At 39.6% G+C, this 22,692-nt stretch overlaps 1 protein-coding gene across 3 annotated transcripts in view; it reads left to right on the forward strand.

Moving 5' to 3' along the window:
• Positions 1-1,326: 1,326 nt before the first annotated feature.
• The window catches only part of LOC145285770 (uncharacterized), a 35,407-nt gene continuing 14,041 nt past the window's right edge, over positions 1,327-22,692 (forward strand). The window contains exons 1-3 of one of the 3 annotated variants that reach the window (XM_080134119.1): positions 1,327-3,109; positions 15,609-15,688; positions 17,362-17,440. In XM_080134119.1, coding sequence (XP_079990245.1) covers positions 15,628-15,688; positions 17,362-17,440 — 140 coding nt within the window. In that variant the 5' untranslated portion in view covers positions 1,327-3,109; positions 15,609-15,627. Of the gene's footprint in view, positions 3,110-13,752; positions 13,851-15,608; positions 15,689-17,361; positions 17,441-22,692 lie in introns of those variants that run through there. The other 2 variants (XR_013869069.1, XM_080134120.1) reach the window with 2 other exon arrangements.

Raw genomic sequence — 22,692 nt, forward strand, 5'->3', positions numbered from 1 at the left:
TGGTCCGAAAAATCTAAATAATGCGAATATTCAATACTCATCCAAAAAAATTCAGAACAGTAATTTTTAAATAAAGTATTAGATTTTTTGTACCTTTATTCACGCCACACACGGCATACTACTACTTGAACATAAGGGGCTGCCATTTTGAACTATGTCTACGCGGGCACTACTAGGGACTTGGGCGGCGAAATGTCTGCTTACATTAAAATTTCCTTATGACAATACGGCGAAGAAAACAGGGAATTCTAAAACCTAGCAGTATAAAGAAAGAAACTATTAGAGTAGAACGCTTTTTGGCATCTAGGGACTTCTCCGGGGAAGAGGTGGGATTTGTTAAAAACATTCGAGATTTTTTGAACTCGTTGAATGAATGCGAGTTTTTTTCATTTATGTTAATGTATTTTTTTAGTATTACAGTGATATTTGTATCCTGTATAATAAAGTTATGTGCTATTAATTTATTATGGTGATATTTTACGTCAATATTTCAAATTATTCTGATAATATAAGACACCGCTGTTGCAATTAGAAACTAATAACAACTATCAACAAGTAAAAAATTTACGCATATTCGTACACTGCTCTTATCTTTTAAACGCATTTCTCAATTTTATTGTTTCTCATTTTCTCACTATCCAATTCTATAGACACAAATAAAATATACATAGATTAGAGAACGATTCGTCGAAAGACTTCCATCTCATCACATAACACTACAACATGATATAAATGCGGATGTGCTACCTTGGATCTTTATTATTCTTGATATTCCTGACTGACCGGCTTGATAAAATTATCCGAGATGGGTAAATTTGCTGATGACACCACACTCTATAACAGAAACGCTGTCTTGGTGTATCTGCCACTAGTCCTCGCTCTCAGACTAGGTCAAAAACAGAGTTTTCAACCTAATAGGTCCAGCACTACTAACTAAACTTTAAGTATTTTCTCATTAACGAAATATGGCATAATATGCTCCGGCGAACTCCGAGCACTTGTATCCTCTCGACGTAAATACCTACAACAAATGTGACAAGCAGCAAAATCTGTAGAGACTCCTAGATACCGGAAGGCCTTCTAAACTAATAGTTACTTCTATCTTGGTTTGTCAGCAACCACTCCCATATTGCAAACAAAAAAAGACGCCATCAGCTGAATCTCAACACTCCCAGAAATATTCCGTGACTATAAATACAGCTAATAAACACCGAAACACCTTTAACTGTAAGTATGGTGTGAAATTAATTATAGTCATCCGTTGTTTAGCGACACAATTACTGGCTGTGTAGCCTGTTTTACGAATGGCTCTCACAGAAAATCTCCAGTTCAGCTCTGGAGCTAGGAGCACTCTTATCTCGAATTTACTTTCCTCAAGTCGGTGTTGTCACCATGAAGACCAGGGGCGACGACTTTCAGTTTATTCCTTCTGCTTCCAGTGACTCCATTTTACTTCTGCAGCCTCCAACGATTCCAGTTTACTCCTGCAGATTTCAACGACTCTAGCTTACTCATATAACGATTGCAAATCACCTCTGCTTCTTCCAGCAACTCCAGTTTACTCCTGCAGTGACCCCATCGACTCAAAGTCTTTTCTGTAGCTCTTACGGCCCTTTATGTCCGGAGTCCAGTGGCCACTGACGTTAAGTTATCCACTGACGTGCAGCTACCTGTACCAATGCCAACTGACATCTAGCTACCCACTGACGTCCGACTATCTTTTCCAATATCCACTGGCGTCTGGCTGTCTGCTCTAGTGCCAACTGACGTCTGGCTATCTGTTCCAGAACCCACTGACGTTCAGCTGCCTGTTCCAGTGCCCACTGACGTCTAGCTTCCCTGTTCCAGAACCCACTTACGTCCAGCTACCCTTTCTATTGCTCGCTGAAATCTAGCTATTTATTTCAGTGCACACTGACGTCTAGCTGCCTAGATGTCTAGCTGTTCGTCCCAGAGCACAATGGCGTTCAGCTACCATTTCCAGTGCTCACTGACGTCTAGCTATTTGTCCCAGATTCCACTGCTGCCCAATTACCCACTCAGAGCCCACTAACATACAGTGCCCTCTCGTCCAGCTAACAGTTCAGAATCATTGACGCCCGACTACCCGTTCCAGTGTCTACTGGACTCAGGCTACCTGTTCTAGTCTCCACCGACGTTCAGCTACCAGTTTCCAGCGACTGATCTCATCTCACTCGGATTGATCCTTATATACATTCTCCATTACTTACAAATTTACTACTTTCGTTTCCTCGGTAAATATAACACGATACCCATCGTCTTTAAACGAATATCAGTCTATCTCATTAGTTGTACGGTCGATTGGCATCTTCAAGCCGCCTTTCAACTCCACGCAACACTTCTCTTGGACTAGATTTTTTAATTGCCTCCCGAATCTCAGCTTTCTTGATTGTACTGACATGCAGAAGTTCAAGTGTAATGTAAACAAACATCTCAACTCTCAATATTGTACATAGTTCCATGTAGATCTGGTACCAAACAGTAGTCCCTTACGTCTAAGTTGCACTATGCTTTGTTTGGACCGAAAGAATAGTAAAAAAAAACAACAACAAAACATTAATTCCTCTCGAATTTGGTTGATGGGGGTTTCGTATCAATCATTATTGAGAATTACTCTTCGTTTCTTTTACTGATTTTCGGTACCTTATCAACTAATTGACATTTAAAAAATGTATTTAGAAAAGGAAAGAAAAGTCTGTTGAAAAATAGGAAAGAAATAGAAAATAAAATTGTGGGAGGTGGTATAATCATCGATCATGGATGAAAAAAGAGAAAGCAAGCATGCTGTTTAATTATTCTTCCGCCTTTTTGTTTTATTTGTTTCTTTATTCTGACACCAATGTAAACAAGAAAAAGAAGGAAGAAATTTTGATTGTTTTGCATAATAAACATAGGTGGAGCGAAACAAAGCAAGAAATACTTCTTTCTTTTTTTCCTTTCTGCTTCTCCCCCACTCAACACCGAATTTGATATTTTAAAAGAAAGTTTTCTGCAATTATAAAAGCGTCGTCGAATTGGATTTATTGACAAAAAAAGTCAATAATTCAGACTGGATCAAGACATTCAATCAACATACATAGATTCTAAAGTAAGTACACGACTCTTTGATACGATCTCTTGTTCAGTTTTATAATAGTGGCGCAGTTTACATTTACTCTTGTTTTTTATTTTGTTCGAGAATAAAAACGAAAGATTTTTATTCTAGCGAGAAATTATATCTTATTTCATAATTTCACAATAGTAGCATACATTTTCCGTAATAATTCAATCCTCATAATATATTACCATGCTAATAATTCACTGCTTATAATATATTTCCATACTAATAATTCAATGCTTATAATATATTTCCATACTAATAATTTACTACTCATAATATATTTTCATACTAATAATTCAATGCTCACAATATAGTCTATAATAACCACCCAACAGCATGCCAATATTTTCTGGATAAATTCACTAGGACCAAATAGATTAGGAATACTCTATAGACTGGCTCAAAGGAGGATCGCTCCACTATGATCAGAAGAGGATTATAATGTCTGTTCAAGATCAAAATTTGGTGACTAATACCTTTAAAAAGATGAGTAGTCTCAGCAATGACAACAAGTGCAACTTCTGTCACACTGTAGTAGAGAGTGTGAGCCACTTGACAAACAGCTGTAAGGTTATTCTGGGCGTTGGTTAAGATACAATGCGACACAATGGAGTGTGTAAATATCTCCACTGGGCGATATGTAAAAATGTTGAATATTAAATACAGCAGCATTTCTGGGAAAATCTACCAGAGAGAACAGTTAGAAATAAGTCATACACAATCCATTATGACTATACAATCCCAACAGCTACGTACATATAAAACGGAGCCATTACAACTGATATAGTGATGTGAGACAACAAGAAGAAAGAAGCAGAATGAGTCGAAGTTAGTGTTCACAATGATGCATATTAAAGAGCTGAGAGGCAAAAGATAACGAAATACTATGGTCTTATATATGACAAAAAAAACTGGAATCTTGGGAAGATCATAATTCCAGTAATTATGGGAGCAATTCGACTTAGGAGAAATAATTTCAAAACTGCCTGGCAATTATATCCGGTGAACCAAGTGCCAGAGAGATTAAAACAATTACTCTTAAAAAGATGGAGATAACAGGTGAAAATCTGGCATCAAGTATGGTCTTCCATCCTCCTAGCTTGAAGCATATAAGATAAATTTAAGAAAAAACGTCATTCTAATAATACAATACTCAAAATATTTTTCATACTAATAAGTCGATACTTTTAAGTTTTAATGTCTTTCATTTTTATTTCGCTACTTTTTGTGATCAAGAGCGGAGAACTGTTTGAAATATAAAAATAAAATATTAAATATAAAAACAACATCGTTTTAATGCTTAAAAAACACTCATAACCTTAAAATCAGTACTTATAATATATTCTCATACAAATAAGTCAATGCTACATAATATATTCTTAGGCTTATAAATCAATTCTTTTAATAAAATATTGTTGGTAAAATATATTCAGAAATATTTATTACATTAGACGATATTTATCTTCACTTCCCTTAATGCCGCAAGTGAGACTGGATAGGTGTGTTCTACGAAATCGAAAACCGCGGCTTTCTTTTGATATAGAATGAACTTCGCGTTATTTCACTTAGCTCTACTGTGATCATCTGTGTAGTAAGTAATCGATACTTGCTAAATATCGATTATTACTGTTATGAGGTTGTGGGATGGACGGTGATTAAGGAGACAACGAAAAACGAACACCCGAGATCGTGCTTGGTAAAAATACAGACTGACCATCCCCGGATGTCCCCAGTGGCCGTAACTCCTGTGACACCAGATGTTATTTCCCTTTATTGTTTAAGACATTAAAAAAAATATATCAAAAGAATTTATTCAAACGTGATGTGGCTGGAGTATTTGCGCCGATGAGTCCGACTTCTGTGCGAGGAGAGATCTGTCAACCTAAGTGAAGAAAATAATTATGAATTATTATGTACAGAGGTGTTTGGGTATTTAGTAATCAAATCTTTTGGGTGTCCGTCTTATCCGGCCTGAACACCTGAGGTTTGAAGAGTGTTGTCCCTGGTTGTCTTTAGGTTTTGATGGTATTGCCGCGTGTGTGGGTCCCTCATCCTCAGACGATAAATAAAGCATTGTTTAAAACGCATATGATGAAATAAAGTACAACCAGTATTACTATTTTATAATCGTCATGGACTTCTTCTACGACTGCAGTATTATCATGAATAGGTCTGAGAAAAAAAGTCGTTTTTTTTTTTAACAGCTGAGACATTCTTTACTATGTTTACCCTGTCAATTCATGTTTATCGAAACATTTTGTAATCAATTCTGCAGCATTTTTCAATTATATATATTTTTTAAGTTATTTATAAATCTTTTCTGGGAAAATAAATGAATGTATATATGCAATCTAATTTCATCACGATTATATTACTTCAATGTTACTTCAATGTTTTTCTCATGTGCACACAAGAAAACAGATACCAATATGGCTTCTAATCATATCACTTTAATAATGAATGATCTTTTTTTCTACTGACAGTTTTATATTTGTAAACATGCATCTGTGTGTGTTCTTCACAGCACGGGCAGTTATCGTCAACTGTTTGTCTTTGTCTATAATCGGCGGCAGTGTCAACGGGTGCCGGAACAGAAACATTCCTCCTTGAAGCAAAACAATAACTTCAGTTTAAAACAAGTAATAGTTTTATTTTGATAGATGGTAAAATGTTACTTGTTTTCTTCCACTAAATAATAGACCTCCAAATCGAAACGTCTTCCAAACAAACAGGAATTATTAGTATCAAAACCAAAAGTCTAGTGTGACCCAACAACTTACGGTAGTCGAATTTTGCATTAATAACAGTTATAATATAGCTAACTTAGAGCTTTTATTATTTAAATAATCCCGAGCAATTCTCGATTGCTTTGCTGACTCCATTTGTTTGATCGGTTACGAAACCAAAGCAAAAAAAAAATAGCTTCAGTTAGCGGATTTTGGATTGATAATATCTTGATACTAACATTGTTTTGCTAAGAAAACAATGTATTTCGAGAGAATAGTAGTGAAAAGGTTGTTTAGGCTACGACGATCTTCCGGTTAGGTCCCAAGGATCAGCCGATGTGAGAACAGCTCGATAGAAATTTACCTCGATAAGCGATTGTGTACGGTTGGCACTGGACCAATCAAAAGAGAAGGAAATATGACGCAGCGATCGTCGATTGACTAAATTGGAATTAGGAGCTCCAGTCCCCCTATCCCGACATCGCTCTATATAAGCTTATGAACGAGCGATTTGGGGCAGAGTTTTAAGAAGATATTACAGATTGGCAAGACCACCAGTTGGGAACGTGGAATTGTTTTTATTCTGACTCCCTGATCGCGCCTGGCCGCTAAATGGAATTGTAGTGTTTGTTAATTCCACCTCCATCCTGCGCCACTCCTACTGTGAGCAGATGGCTACTTGCTAAGAAAAAGAAAGAAAGAAAGAAGGAAAAGACGAACTCACTTAATTGTGTCCGTTGCCATTCTACTTCTATCGAGATTTACGATATACGAAAATTGTATTCGGTATTAAAGACGACTGTTTCTCCTGGTGAAAGCGCTATCGATCGCAGATGATGTGACATGTGTTCAACTGTGGACTCTGAAGTAATTTGATTTAAATTACCTATACATTTATCTTTGTAGAGCGGTATTATATCAGCACGTTTTAGTTATATAGTTTCTGTTAACATATTTTTACTAAAAGAAAAAAAAGAAAACCAATGACTGGAGATTTTACTTATTGCTTATGTGAAGTTGTTAACAGTGCTACCGGACCAGACCGTCAACTTGAGTTATTTTTCAGGAGACATCTATGAGAAGTGCCTACCCCAGCACCAAATGCCCTTTTAACTAATTGTTTTCTTTGGGAATCATTATTTAAATGATAAGAATTATATTGGTCCGATTATGTCGAAAAGGAGTCAGTTCGTAAGTCATAAAACCTTAAAACTTCACAAATTTGACGCTCAGCATACACAAAGAATGACTAGCATGTGCGGGAGGACTTGGTGAAAAGTGACGAAAATTTCTGGGGGTGTCGCCAAAACTCGTATTTTTGGGAAACGATTGGGGTAAAAAAAATGAGAAAATAATGTCATGCAACAACACAAAGAGAAATAAAAGGTAATTAATTGAGACCCTGTAAACTGTTAGAATTATAAATGTTTATTTAAAGAAAAAGGTGGCTGGTTGCTTTGAATTCCCAAAAGCTTGTAAAATAAAATTTACTAAGTAACAAATAGAAAAAAAAAGGGAGAAAAAATCAAAGACAAAAAGGCATTCAATATAAAAAGGAAAAAAGGCAACTGGGCAAAAATTCACATTAAAATGGTCTCTCAAAAGGGAGACTTTTCAAAATATATAAAATGTTCTTAATATCAAAGGCTTACTTGAAGTCTGAATGAAAAAGAGAATAAACATTTCAAAACAGGGAGTCCTTTAAGACGTGTTTTTTTTTTCACAAATAAAAACAAACTTCAAAGGTTTTTTTTAAATGTCTCTCTCGCCCGAAATAGGGTTCCAAACAAATGGTCCACTCTCCTTTTCATGAAGGGTTGTCAGTGTCTCTCTCTCCTTATTCCTCCTTTCTTCGGAGTAAGCAATTTACTCAAAAATTCCGACACTGTTCTTATAGTTGGGCTCTCTACCCAAGGTTTAAATAAAATGAAAGTTATCGACGGCACGTCGAATGTTCTTCTTTGAAAGGGATGTGCCTACAAACACTTCAATACAGTTCTTATAGTTGGGCTCTCTACCCAACGTTTAAATAAAATGAAATTTATCGACGGCACGTCGAATGTTCTTCTTTGAAAGGGAGGTGCCTACAAACACTTCAATACCTTCATTTAAAAAGCACTCCACTGTCAGAAAAGGATAAAAAATATACAAAATACGTTGCCGAAAAACGGTCAGCAACGGAGTCTAAAGGATGCTTCTTCCAAGATGGCCAACCTCCAAACTGATTTTTTTTAAGGGCACATAAAACGGGGCACTGTGGCGTTGCGAGAAGTTCCACAAGGATCCTGATTGGTCAATAGCCAAGGGCAAAAAGGAGGAAGAACGGACAGGTCGTTTCAAATTGGGAGAGAGATAGAGAAAGAGAGAGAGAGGTAAAGAGGGGGATGGGGCGAGAGAGAAGCGCACACACTCACAGGTCAGTTAAAGGCCGACTACTAGATACGTGTACCAGGCAAAAAAGGTGAAGGGAGTCACAAAGCCAGCGAGTCAGTCGCTCAAGGCAGCCCATCTCCCACCCCACTTGCACTGTGTGATGGCGACAAGAATCTTTAAAGTAAAATTTCGGAAAAAAGGAATATCATTACGAACTCTTCATAGACATAGACAGAATATTCTTTTTACCGCACCACATTAAGCGTGGCTTAATCAAACCGTTCATTAAGGCTCTGGACAAGGATAGCGACTGCTTTACTTATTTGTGCCAGGCTTTTCCAGGATTGACCATGGAAAAGTCGAAAGCTGGCATGGAGGGGTAGGCGGTATTTGTCCTGGTAGTGATGAACTTTCTTGGCAATAATAAGGCCAGAAACTACGCAGAACTTGTCAACAACATGCTGACTACTTTCAGAAACCTGGACTGCAACATTAGTACTTATTTTTACTTATGAATCGGTTTCCTGAGGACGTGGGTTTAATGAATAATGAGCAGAGGGATTCCACCAGGAGGTGAAAGAGATGGAGACCAGGTATCAACGTCGCTAGGACGCAGTCATGAAGGTTGACTACTGTTGGAATCTGAAGAAAGACCTATTTGCTGCTGAGCATTCTAGCAGTTCGAAAAAAAACAGAAGTTTGAGCCCTGAAGTTTGAACAATAGTGAAGCAACATGCAATATACTTGTACTTACATTTATCACTGCCTACCATGTTTCTATCAGGTAATCGATATTTTGCAAAACATTTTTCTCTTAAAAACACATTAAGGATGATATGTGTTAGTGTTGGATTATGCTGGGGCAACATCAGATGGCCTTGATGGTAGTCAATTTAGAAAATCGACTATTAATATTATTAAAAAGTAAAATGTTAGATAATGAACATTATTATTGTGTTAACTGTTATGTAGAAAAAGGCATGCAGAGAGAATGATTTGAAAGAAGGAATATTCATAATATGTAGGTTAACTTAGAACAATCAAGGAAAGAATGCGGTGATAAAATAATAAACAAAGTATGTTTCTAACAGAAAGTAAAACGTTATTCAAAAAGCCACGTGTTAAAAGATGTGAGTTGAATTACGTCATAACAAGGATTAATTTTAATATATACCAGCAGAGTTAGGAGATATATCAGTGAGAGAGGCAGCCAGAGTCGGGAGAGGGACAGAGACGGTGTTAAATTAAAATGATACCAGGTCAGAAATGGCAATAGTCAAAATCAGTGTTGACACTTTCCAAAGGGGGTAAAAACACTCTGGAATAAAAAGTTGCCGAAAATAAAACCTAACGCTCTGTCTTTTTCTTGGAAAGTATTCCCATTGCAGCTTTTTGTCAAATAAGACAAGATGGATCACATATGTTCCCGATTTGTCAGATGTTGAAACCCCCAAATAAGTGTTATTCGTCTTTTGTGTTTGTGGTTAAAAGTAAAGAACCTTACCTCATGCATCGTGCGGCTCGTGTTAAGAAAGAAAAAAAAAAGAGAAAATAAAAATTGCCGCCCCTGGTATTTATGGACTGAAAATCACGTGATGTGACGAGAGGAGGAGGGGGTATGCAAATGAGATGTGGTTGGGTCTCTCTATAAAAGAGCCGTCTTCTTTATTTTGGGCGTCAGTGTTGAAAGTGAAGAGAGAAGAGAACAGTTGGATTTGAGTTTGAGACTTTTGATTTGAGGTTGAGTTCAAATTTAACGTCAAGCTATTTCGGTGACAAAAATGGGTGACCGAGTAAGATTGAGCAGCAATATCCTGAGGCCATTTACTGGAGAATGTGACGTGGTTGCGTGGCTTAACAAGCTGAATTTAGTGGCAAGGCTGCAGAAGATCGAGGATGTAGCCACGTTAATACCAATGTATTTGGAAGGAAGTGCTCTAGAGGTTTATCTAGAAATGGGAGAGACGGATCAGGTCATTGCTTAGAGCATTGAAAACCGGTTAAAGACCGCATTTTCCGAGAGCACGTTTGAGGCTTACAACAGGCTCAAAAGAGTCACCTGGACTGGGGAGTCTGTGGACGTGTACGTGACAGAGATAAGGGGACTAGCAGGATTGGCTGGATATGGGGGATGCAGCCTTGAGAAGACTGTAAAACTGACGCTTTTAACTGGTTTCACTGATCGCATCTCCATGGAACTGCAATGATTGACTGATATTGAAACCATGGAGGTGGAGGAGATTCTAAGGCATGCTAGAGTTTTGGCGAAACAGCCCGGTGAGCTGGGGGCAGTCGCGGCTGCTGTGGCAAGCAGAAAGGAGCGACCAGTGATGAAGCAAGGCCGTGGATTTACCGGTAAATGCTTTCAATGTCAAGGACCACACCTGATGAGAGACTGTAGGGAGCCACGGCCAAACATTATCTGTTTTCGGTGTGGCCAAGTAGGGCACATTAGCAGGAATTGCCCTTCGCTTCCGGAAAACGAGTAAAGGGGTGCTATTGTGCCAGTAGTCACCCCTTTTATTCTGAACAGGCGTATGAGAGTTTGTTGCCACAGTTAGTGATCACAATCAATGGAAAGAGGGCTAGAGTTCTTGTTGATACTGGATGTACAACAACACTTATTACTACGAGCGTCGCCAACTCTTGGAATGGAACCAGCGACGTTAAAGCGGTGGATAGCAGAGAAGTGGAATGCTGTGGAAAGGCTGATGCGGAGATTGTAATAAGGAATATGCCATTGCGACTAAGAGTGATCGTGCTGGATAGACTGGTTGCAGGAATTGATGTGGTGCTGGGCCTGGACACGATAGACCGACTGGGAGGAGCTACTATTGCTAAAGGCCAGGTGAAATTTGGCAATCAGAGTGCACCGGGAATAACAGAAAGTATAACCAGGGGTGATACCAACCAACCGTCGAACCCCCGACCATCTCTGATTGAGGATGATGACTTTCGAGCCTGCTTCGATGGCGAAAAATGGATGATAGAATGGCGATGGACCGCGGAGTTACCTGTATTGACGAATCGGGTCAGCTACTACAAAAGCACACTGAAAGGAGCTGCGGAGCCGCAGTTTGAAAAAGAAGTTGAGATATGGATAGATGAAGGAATATTAATGCCGTGGTCAGGGAAAGTTGAAGGAATTTTGCCACTCATGGCTATGGTCCAACCTATTAAGAAGAAAGTTAGGCCAGTGTTGGATTTCCGTGAGCTGAACAAGTTTGTCGCTTGTCACACAAAGGACGGAATCGACGTGTGTGAAGAAGCCGTAAGAAAATGGAGGAGGATGAAGCAGGCAACTAAAATTGTGGACCTGAAGTCAGCCTACCTCCAACTTCATGTGGATGAGAAATTGTGGAAATATCAATTGGTAGAGTACAAAGGTCAAGTTTATTGTCTGACCAGATTAGGATTTGGTCTGAACTCCGCACCAAAGATAATGACGGCAGTTCTTAAGACAGTGCTGGCCAAAGACGATGCAGTGAAGAGAGGCACCTGCTCTTACATCGACGATGTACTAATGGACGAAACAGAGGTGACTGCGGAAAGGGCGAGAGAGCATATCAAAGCATATGGACTGACAACAAAACCGCCTGAGTCACTGGAAAACGGAATGGCTTTGGGGTTTCAACTACAGAACAATAAGGCAGGAAAATTGATGTTTGGGCGAGGAAATGAGATCCCTGAAGCCAAGGTTGACCTAGCCAAGAGAGAGCTTTTCTCTATATGTGGAAAGCTGGTTGGCCACTACCCAATAGCGGGATGGCTGCGAACTGCGTGCATTTTATTAAAAGGCATACTGGGACAGACAGTTGGGAAGATGCAGTTGATAAAGAAGTGCTTCGCATGATACAAGAAGTCATTGCAGAAGTGAAAAAATGGACCCTGTGAGAGGAGAATGGCATGTAAAGGAGGGCCATGAAGGGGTGATATGGACTGATGCTAGCAGTGTAGTATTAGAGGTATTATTGGAAATAGAAGTGGCTGTTGAAAATGCTTCTTGGCTACGCAAAAAGGATGATAGCGCCCATATCAATGTTGCGGAACTCGATGCTGTGATGAAAGGCATCAATCTAGCTCTAAAATGGGGGCTACAGATAGTGAACGTTAAAACAAGCTCTGCAACAGTAGTCGTGGATTAAATCGGAGCTGTCTGGTGATAAGCGGATCAAAACAAAAGGAGCAGCGGAGATGCTTATCAAGCGTAGACTTGGAGCGCTGGGAGACTTGGTTCGAGAATTTGAACTAAAGGTAACTGTTACCTTAGTTCCGTCACAAAAAAAAATAAAGCAGATGGGCTGACAAGAGTCAAGAAAGCCTGGCTACACAAGGAAAGAGACGGGGCTCCAGCATGTTGTGCAGTAGAAAATTTAAAAGACTTGCATAACCTGCATCATTTTGGAAAGGAACGGACCCTTTACCTGGCAAGAAAAGTAAATCCGCACGTCACAATGCAAGACGTCCAAAAGGTGGTGGAACAATGTAGGGAATGCCAATCAATCGACCTTGCATCGGCTAGACATGAAAAGGAGAACTGCGTGTTGAAGAGAATTAGCGGAGATTGGCCATTGACATCACACATTATCAACATGAACCGCATGTAACTATGATAGATTGTGGGACTGGAAGAGTAGTGATATGGCGGAAAATCAAGAACGAAACAGCAGAAGAGGTAAAGAGAGTTGTCGAGGAGGTATTTATGGAAAGGGGGCCAGTAGAAGAGGTGTTGGTGGATAATGGTACGTCTTTCCGCTCGGAAGTTTTTAGAGACTTATGTGCGAAGTGGAATGTGGAGCTATATTTTAGAGCTGCATACCGTCCAAGTGGAAATGGAATTATAGACAGGCACCATCGCACTATAAAAGCCGTGGCATCAAGAAGCCAGATTTCGCCCCAAGAAGCAGTTTTTTGGTACAATATGACGCCAAAGGCTGGTCAAGACGAAAATTCAGTGCCGCACCGGTCTATTTTTTTTTTTTTTTTTTGAATGGCGACATCCATTGACTGTAACATAGAGAGAAGAACGGGCCTGCGTGGACATCGCAGTTGGTGAAGAGGTCTGGGTGAAACCACCCAAATTTCGTTGCACGACTCGCTGGGAAAAAGGTACAGTGACTGAAGTACTCTTCAAAAACAAGGTAGCGATTGACAGAATGCCTCGTCACATTTTAGATATACGGAGAGTCTCCTTGCCATCAGAGGAAGGGGAGGCTGATGCTGATGTTGAAGTGTCTGAAGAAGAGCCTCTTCGACGATCGCACCGTGAACGAAGACGCCCAGCATGGATGGCAGACTATGATACTAATTATTGATCTTAGAGATCAAGGGGGCGTGTGGTTAAAAGTAAAGAACCTTACCTCATGCATCGTGCGGCTCGTATTAGGAAAGAAAAAAAAGAGAAAATAAAAATGGCCGCCCCCTGGTATTTATGGACTGAAAATCACGTGATGTGACGAGAGGGGGGAGGGGGGTATGCAAATGAGATGTGGTTGGGTCTCTCTATAAAAGAGCCGTCTTCTTTATTTTGGGCGTCAGTGTTGAAAGTGCAGAGAGAAGAGAACAGTTGGATTTGAGTTTGAGACTTTTGATCTGAGGTTGAGTTCAAATTTAACGTCAGTGTTGTAAAGGTATTTATGTATATTCTTGTCCCGTCATAAACGGTAATTAAATGTACATACACACACAACAAACCGTAAATTAAACAACCACAGGGCTAAACAGTCATAGACGAACACAAGTCTATACACACGCCATGTAAATGATGGTGACACGTATATACAAGTGTATATAAACTCTGTATACACACATTCATTAGAAGAACATTTATACCAGTAAACTATACAGGATTTTAGATACGTATATATAAATAATATACACAAGTTTGTAGTAGAGATTTAGAAGGTTATCACAATGCGAGGAATGGGATATAGTCGGTGTTGGTGAGAGAAGACGAAAACAAGTGGCGATTTACAAATCAATAAGTACATACATATTTGTCTATATATACATATATTTATTCAGTTGTAATAAATACAAATGCTAGCATGTTTTGAATCGATCCGTCACGTCCACCATTTGAAAATGGAATTTTTCCGAAATATATCATGAATATTGTCACAGACATAACAAGTAAGACATTTGTATTTATTACAACTGAATAAACATATGTATATATAGACAAATATGTATGTACTTATTGATTTGTAAATCGCCACTTGTTTCCGTCTTTTCTCACCAACACCGACTATATCTCATTCCTCGCATTGTGATAGCCTTCTAAATCTCTACTACATACATGTCATGGTCTACTACAATGCTTCAAGCAACCTACATATCAATTCTATACACGAGATTATATAAAGACCCCGCAACATAACATTTATAGAAATTAGCTGATAATGCCACAAAATTGTAATTGATTTTGTCACAATATCTAATTTATTATCAAACTTAGTGCAAATACCTGACCTGATAGAGAGAAATGAATTCCATTTCCACATTCGGCAGCGCAAAAATACTCTAGATAAGTTGTAGAAATTAAGACATTAAAAAAATTTTTTAATTGTTATCCAATGTAATCCATTCGTGTGATAATAAAAATAGTGTATTACTAACATTTTTTTATTCTTCGTTGAATAATCATCAGATGAAAATGTCGTAGATATTGGTCAGGCAATGCCGAAAAGTATGCTGGTCGAAGATTATTATGTTTGTTAGTAATATGTGTAAAAATAGAATGTCGGAAAAAATGTTATCATAGCGAAATACAGAAAACAGATAAAATTATTTATGTTAAAATGTGTTGGAGCACTTATGTTTTTGTGTTGGTAAACTGAACCAGACATTACATGATTCATGGTGAAACAGCGGATACGTCGTAAAACCAATGCAGCTATTAGTTTTATTATGAGAGGTACAGTCTCTCAAAGAGCATTTAAAATTGGTTCTCTTATGTTTTAAGGAGTGGGGAAGTTACTATTAGTTATAAGAAATTTAGGGCCATAAATTAATATTTCTTTGATCTGTCACATTGAATTTTAAAATAAGACTTTTTATCTGTCACACTGACTTTTCTAGTAGGATTATCTTTGGTCTGTCACGGTCAATTCTAAAATAACATTTTGAGGGTCTGAGATATTTAATTAAAAACATGTGTTTGTAACGCACTAGATTAAAAATAGCATTTCCTTTGGTCTGCCGCAGACAAGTTTGGAATAGTATTTTTTTAGTCTGTTACATTTAAATTAACAATTCTATTTATACGCGCATGTTTTAAGATCCTCTGTCTGTCTACTAGTCTGTCATTCTTAACTTTGTCACATATTCAGAAAATACGTTTCTTTTGAAAATCTATCTAATGATTTTTGCTTCTTTTCACATTGCAGAACACTCCCAAGAAGCACGATGTTAAGAATCGCCATTCTTGTTACATTCTTTGTTTTAAACGTGGCCTCTCTCCCATTCAGTAAGTGGAATTTTTTTATTGCATAAGCTGTTTATTGTAATTACTAATAATCCCAGCTATCAGAAATATTATTGAAACTATTTTATTAATATTTATAAATAGTTATAAAGAAGGTTTTCTTAAACATGGCCCCAACAAAAAATTTTTAAAGTGCCACTCTACGAACTTTGGATTGCATTTTGTTCGATGACATCCAACAAGAACCTCTCCCTGTTGTTATTATGACGATCACGTCATCAAAATGTGCTCATTTCTGTGGTTTCAAACTGATTAAAACTGAGATTCGATAAACCGAGATTTATTCCGTAATTACTATCGTCACCATGATCGAACAAGAGTTAGAGAACATACTCACGCACGTTAATACAAAATTGTGTGCTGAATATTCGTGTGCCAAGCTCAATATACTGTTTTCTATTTACGACGGCCATTTAATGTCTTTATCCTTTTGTATGCGAATGTCACTGGAGGCAGTCGCACCCAGTGTCGCTAAATAGAAGCCAATCAGCAGGAGATACTCTTGTGTCGGTCCGACTCCATTACGCTATGAGGATATCTCCTTGTTATCTTGACAGCAAATCTTTTCTACAAGTAATCCGCACTCCGTTTAACGTTTAAGAAAAGATCATCTTGTGTCGACTTAATTCCATTATACTACGATGATTTATCCTTGTTACTCTGACAGAAAATCAAATTAAAACTATCTGTTTAAGTAGAAGATTATTTTGTATCGATCCGATTCCACTACACTCCGATAACACATTCTCGTTACCCTTACAGCGAATCGTTTCTTCAAGAGACCGATCTTCCGTTTAACTACTATCGTAAATTGCGAATAACGTGGCGTTTTCGTATGTCTCCTTCTTACCATCAATCCTCATTGATCACATTTCAGCCACACCTGATTTAAAATATACGTGAAGTGAAGGGCCAACCACAACATCATTACACTAAAGCTGACAAACATAATCGTGAGAAACGCTCATCACAGGACAAGATCCACTTATCTTTATATTTTGTATATAATTAATACAATTTGTTTAAATCTAAATTCTTGATTTTATTGTCCTTACTATAATATACATTTTTAAAACAGAGAAACGATATCACCTAAAACAAGATACAAAATGAACCAAATAATGTTTATCTAAACTATGTAGCATCTACGTTTTTGTTGTATAGACAACACCCTAAGTATTGTTGCATAGAAAGAAATACTAAAAAAAAAAACCAAAAAAACTGATATGGCAGAAATAATGAAAAATAATTTTTCCTGCAAGGATACAAAAATTCAAACGGTAAAATTATAAAAAATAAGTAAACACTTCGACTTGAAGTGTCCAGGAAATGACACTACCTAAACCAAGATACAAGTAGTGTCTTTTTAAATCATGTACTATCCGCCTCTCCTATGTGCCAACTTCAAGAAAAAATGTAAAAAGTATATTTATATGTTAGGATGACACATTTTGTATTCATTTTATAATCAATACAATTTGTCAAAATTGAAATTCATGTGTCTGTAGCCCTTTAAAACACACGTTTTATCACAAACTTGAACTGTGGCAGACCAACTGAACGACTGGAAATAGCTTCTTCCTCGAGATTTAAGGTATGATTGAACGGACCGAAATTCGATCCAACCGTATAATATGGAATTGATTTGTTTTCAGATAAACCGTGTCCGAGTGATGTACCCATAGCGATGTGTGCTAGTCCACCATGTAGAGGTGCTCTTAATTCAGATTGCAAGTAAGTAGAGAACACTTTACGTAAAACGAATCGATACGCTTTTTCTTAATTAAAATTGTACCCTCTACCAGGAAGAGTCAATGGGGAGACAGCGTTTTATTTCAACTAGATTAGTTCATATTTAAGATTAATCCTTTTAAATATATGCATATATATGCGTACATACTTAAACCTACACACGCAAGTGCACACACACACACACACACACACACACACATATATATATATATATATATATATATATATATATATATATATATATATATGAACAAATGATTAATAAAATATGTTAAAAGACATCTTGAAAAAGAGTTAAAAACATATTTAATTTAAAAAAAGAAAGCACAAGATAAGTGGATAGTCCTTAATCCGCGGAGTTTCGAAGAAATACTCTCCTTCTCATCAGAGGGCAGGAATTAGCAAAATGCAAGATCGGATTTTGCATATAAAAGTATTTAATGAAACTATAAGTAAGTCAAAGATCTTACTTGGTTAAAAAAGGGTGAGGTAAGGGGAACAGGAGGCAAAAGAAAAATAATAAAAAGATTTCACATGAATGGATAGTCCGGTGAAGGGTAAAAATCCAAAAATGGTATCATATCGATGGTTCCGCGACCTGTGCGAAAACCACATTGGCTTTCTGGAAGGTGACACTGTTCCAGGTGGTTCAGAAGGCGGTTTAGAAGAACACGAGCCAGTATTTTGCCCGCGATTGAGAGGAGAGGGATACCTCGGTGATTATCGCAAGACTGTTTGTTGCCCTTCCTTTTGTAGATGTGAACAATTGTTGCGTCTTTGAAGTCTTGAGGTAGAGTTTCGCTTTGCCACAACTCTTGTAACAGTTCTGTTTGTTTGAGGATGAGATAGCGACCACCAGACTTGAATACTTCGGCTGTGATGGCGTCGGAGCCAGGTGCCTTGCCAGTCGACATTTGCTTAGTAGCTGTTACAACCTCCTCCTCTGTGGGTGGTGTGTCGAGGGCATGGTTGATTAGCACTTGAGGTAGTCGTTGAATGGCTTCATCATTGATGTCTGAAGGACGATCCAGGACACTGTCAAAGTGTTCAGCCCATCTCTCGAGGATTTCATTTTTCTTAGTGATGAGTGAACCATCTGCACCGAGCAGGGGAGATGTGTCTGATGTCGTTGGTCCATAGACACACTTCAAGGACTCGTAGAAACGCTTCATGTCGTGCCTATCGGTGTAGCCTTGGATCTCGTCGGCTTTGTTACTGAGCCAGGTATCTTGCATGATGCGCAATTTTTTCTGGACTTTACTTCGCTTACCACAGTAGGCGTCTTTCTTTGAAGTGAAGTCTGGGTTATTTTGGTGGATCTTGAAGAGCCGGTGCTTCTCTGTTAGCAGATTCTGTATCTCCGCATCATTCTCATACAAACCAGTCTTGATGGTTTCTGCTTTTTGGGCCCAGTACCTGGAGAGCAGCGGCGTGGATTGTCTTGCTGAGAGACTCCCAATTGTTGGACTCGAGTTCAGAGAGTTGCCTTGTTAGGATGGTTTAGAGTTCTTCCTGAACTTCGGGGAGTTTCAGTTTCTTGACATTCATTCGTTTGACAACTTTTTGACCTTGTGGTCTTCTTTTGGGCTTTATTTGCAGTCTGATTTTGGAAACAATGAGGCGGTGGTCTGTCCAGCAGTCGGCACCGCACACAGCTTTCGTAACGAGCACATTTTGCTTGTCTTTAGCCCTGACGATGAGGTAGTCAATTATGTGCCAATGCTTGGAGCGATGATGGCTCCATGAAGTTTTGTTTCTAGTTGGGAGATGGAACATTGTGTTGGTTAAGGTCAGTCCATAGGTGGCACAGGTCCTGAGCAGAAGAAGACCATTGCTGTTGCACTTTCCTATCCCATGATGTCCGATGATACCTGACCACGCTTGGTGATCCTTGCCAACACGGGCATTGAAGTCACTGAGGAGAAGGAGCTTGTCGGTCTGTGATACAGAGGGGAGGATGGCTTCGAGGTCTTCATAGAATTTGTCTTTGGTTTCTTCGGGGTTGGTCATGGTTGGAGCGTAGACACTGATGATGGTTGCAAATGTTTTTTTTTTCTCAGCTGGAGCTGAGAGTCATGAGGCGATCGTTCACGCCCTCAGGAATGCTGTAGAGTTTGCCCACAAGATGATTTTTGATAGCGAATCCAACGCCGGCCTCGCGGCACTCTTCATTGCTACGTCCGATCCAGAAGAATGTGTAACCACCGCCAGATTCAATGAGCTGACCAGTGCCGGGGAGCCGCACATAGGCGGCTCAGGCCATATGGTCGTTCTTCTCTGAATTCGGAACAGCAGCGAGGTCCGGCAGCCACCTGAGCGACCAAGCAGTCCTTTTTAGGATCAGCTCTGCTTGCCTCCTAACCTGAGGACGGAGCTAGAAAAGGTGGCCTGTTTCACTGCAACCTGGCCAGCTTACCATGGCTGGTGGGCTTCCCTCTTTGCGGTCGAAATCAAAAGACAAACAACAATTCATTCTGGCATCCTGGAATGTCAGAACCCTGTTCGATCCAACTTCAACCACGATGAAAACCAGAAGGCCGGAAAGGAGAACGGCCTTAGTTTCCAGAGAACTCGGACGATATAGAGTAGATATAGCTGCTCTCAGCGAGACGAAATTCCTTCCTCCTGTAACCAAAGTGGAGGTCTGCATTTGGTCAGAGACTGTCCATATCTTTTTAAGTGGTTTGGCATGTAAAAAGAAAAGGACACAAAAGTTCCCATTGCAGGAATAAAGATAGAACTAAATGTCTGGTGCACATAAGGAAAACCGTCGAAAATCGTGCAGAAAGTTTACGTAAATATGTAACAGTAAAAATCATTGACAAAATTAAATTACAATTAGATTCAGGTTCAAACCTATCAATACTAAATTTAAGTACATGGATAATTTTAATATACTTACAATGTTGATATTTTACTAAATAGCGAGTTCAAAGAATTCTGCGAGACTTGCAAAATAAAAAATCTTACAACACCGAACTATCATCCTAGAAGCAACAGCTAAACCGAAGATATTAAAGAAGTTTACGATTCGTCCACGGAAAAGTCTCTACAACATTTTCTTCAAGTTTATGGGGTTATGGCAAATCCTAACACACCAGCAGCTCGATCACCAGCGAAAATTATGTTTGACCGTAAAATCATATCAGTATTCGAAAAACTGTTATTGAGACAAACCACACAAAATAGAACGTCTATCATGTCACTAAAAATTGCAACCTTTGGAGAGATAGTTTACTTCAAGCACCTTAGAAATAATGTTTCTGTGGAGAAAATAGAGAAGGCTTACCGCAAATACGTGCTCGGGTCTGTCTGTCCTGCGGGTTGAGAAGGAAAAAAAGCGAAAAGATTCAAGATGGCGACCGTGGTCTTTTAATGACCACAGGTTTTGCACAGTTCTCGAAAGATCACCATAAAAGCGGGTTGCTGGGGTAGGGGGGATTATGAGCAGAAGCGTTCAGACCTGTGTAGAGTGAACCTTGTCAGATTTTCCGAACTTGTTTACATTGGGCTTGAAGACAACGATATTGTAGTCGTTCAAGAAGCAAGCCAGCATAATAGTTTTCCATAGGCGGGCAGTTCTAAGAAAGAAGCGTTCAGATCTGTGTAGAATGAACATCGTTGAGCGACTCGTCACAGTTTTCCGATTTAAGCTATTTCGTCATTTTTGTTATGTTATGGACAGGTTCGACCTAAAACTGATTCCAGAATTCGACGCCTCCCCCGCCAGTCCCTCTGTAGTCGAATGGTTGGAAAAGACCGAGCGTGTCTGCAGGCTATACCAAATAAAGGATCCAGCACTAGTAATCCCCCTGAGGCTCACCAAATGAGCATATGCTGTCTATCAGTAGCTCGAAGATACGGTTAGACAGGCACTATAGTCAGCCTTTGCTACGGACCCCTTCGTCGCTTGTGGGCAGTTCATCGAACAGCGGTTTGGGTGGAGTGAGCGACCAAATATTAGGATGAATCTTTCTGTCCGGACTCTCAGACAACACCAGTCGACTGCTGCAAGCATCGTGAATGCTCAGTGAGCTGGGTCTAGACGAGTTTCTGCCCAGAGCTCGGAATATTCTAAAAGACAATGCAGAGTCAGTTTTAGCAACTGCAAAAGCACCCGCACTGCCAATAGAAGATGCGAAGTGTTGTAAATGTGACGGGCCAAAACATTTTTACAGAGATTGCCGAAGTGGTGTGAGGACGCGCCTAACCGAGGGATATGAGGACGCATGCGTTGCTAGCGGTGCAACAAGTTGGCCACGTAACGAAAAACTGTCCGGGAAACGGGCAAGGGGAGTAAGCTATATCGCCAGTCTTCTCCCCAGATCGCCAATAAACAATGCCCTACTGGTGGGTAGCGTGCGCATCAATTGGCGTGAGCGCTTCGCACTCGTATACTCCGAGTGCATGCAGACTCTCGTGCACAAGGCATGCTGTGATATGTGGGACGAGATAAGGGTCCCGGTGCTGACAGTATGTGGAGGCTCGCTAGCCTCTTGTGGAGTAAGCATTATTCATATGAATATTGGCGATGGGCCCTCAATAGCCGTGCCGACTTTGGCTTTAGGCGTTGAACTGCTTAGTTACGACCTGCTCCTAGTAATGGACGCTATCAAAGAATTTGGTGACGTCCGTATTGACGATGAGGGTAGGGCACGGTTCACTGAAGCAGGTATCACTCTGGGCGCAGCCATTTAGCTGGAGCACACTGATTTTCGTGTCGAATTCGACCAGCGCACGAAGTCCTGGACAGTATCCTGGAAATGGTCGAACGAACAACTGCCAGAGAAATAGTACAATAGAATTCCGGAATGTAAGATTCCCCCCAGAGCCCATGCGGAATATGACAAGGAACTCCAGACTTGAATCGAAAGCGGGTGGAGAAGGAATTGGGTCCCCCAAAGTGCCTGATTCCGCTAATGGCAAAATAAGCAGAAGGTGAGGCCGGTGCTCGACTATCGGGAACTGAACGATCACGTGGACCCTTTTACAGCTCGTGCGGACGTATGCGCCGAGAAATTGAGAGAATGGCAGCAAATGGGATCAAATGTATCTGTACTATATCTTTGCAATGTCTATCTTCAAGTGCGTGTGCACCGATCACCGTGACCCTACCAAATCGTACTTATTAAGTGGAAAAGTATTGTCTAACCCGCATGGGGTTTGGACTTAATATGGCGCCATCGATTATGCGGATCTTTGTTGATGCCATTCTGGCTAAGAATTAGCGCGTA

Source organism: Euprymna scolopes, chromosome 10 (genome assembly GCF_053919585.1).
Source record: "Euprymna scolopes isolate OS-2025 chromosome 10, ASM5391958v1, whole genome shotgun sequence".
NCBI lineage: Eukaryota > Metazoa > Mollusca > Cephalopoda > Sepiida > Sepiolidae > Euprymna > Euprymna scolopes.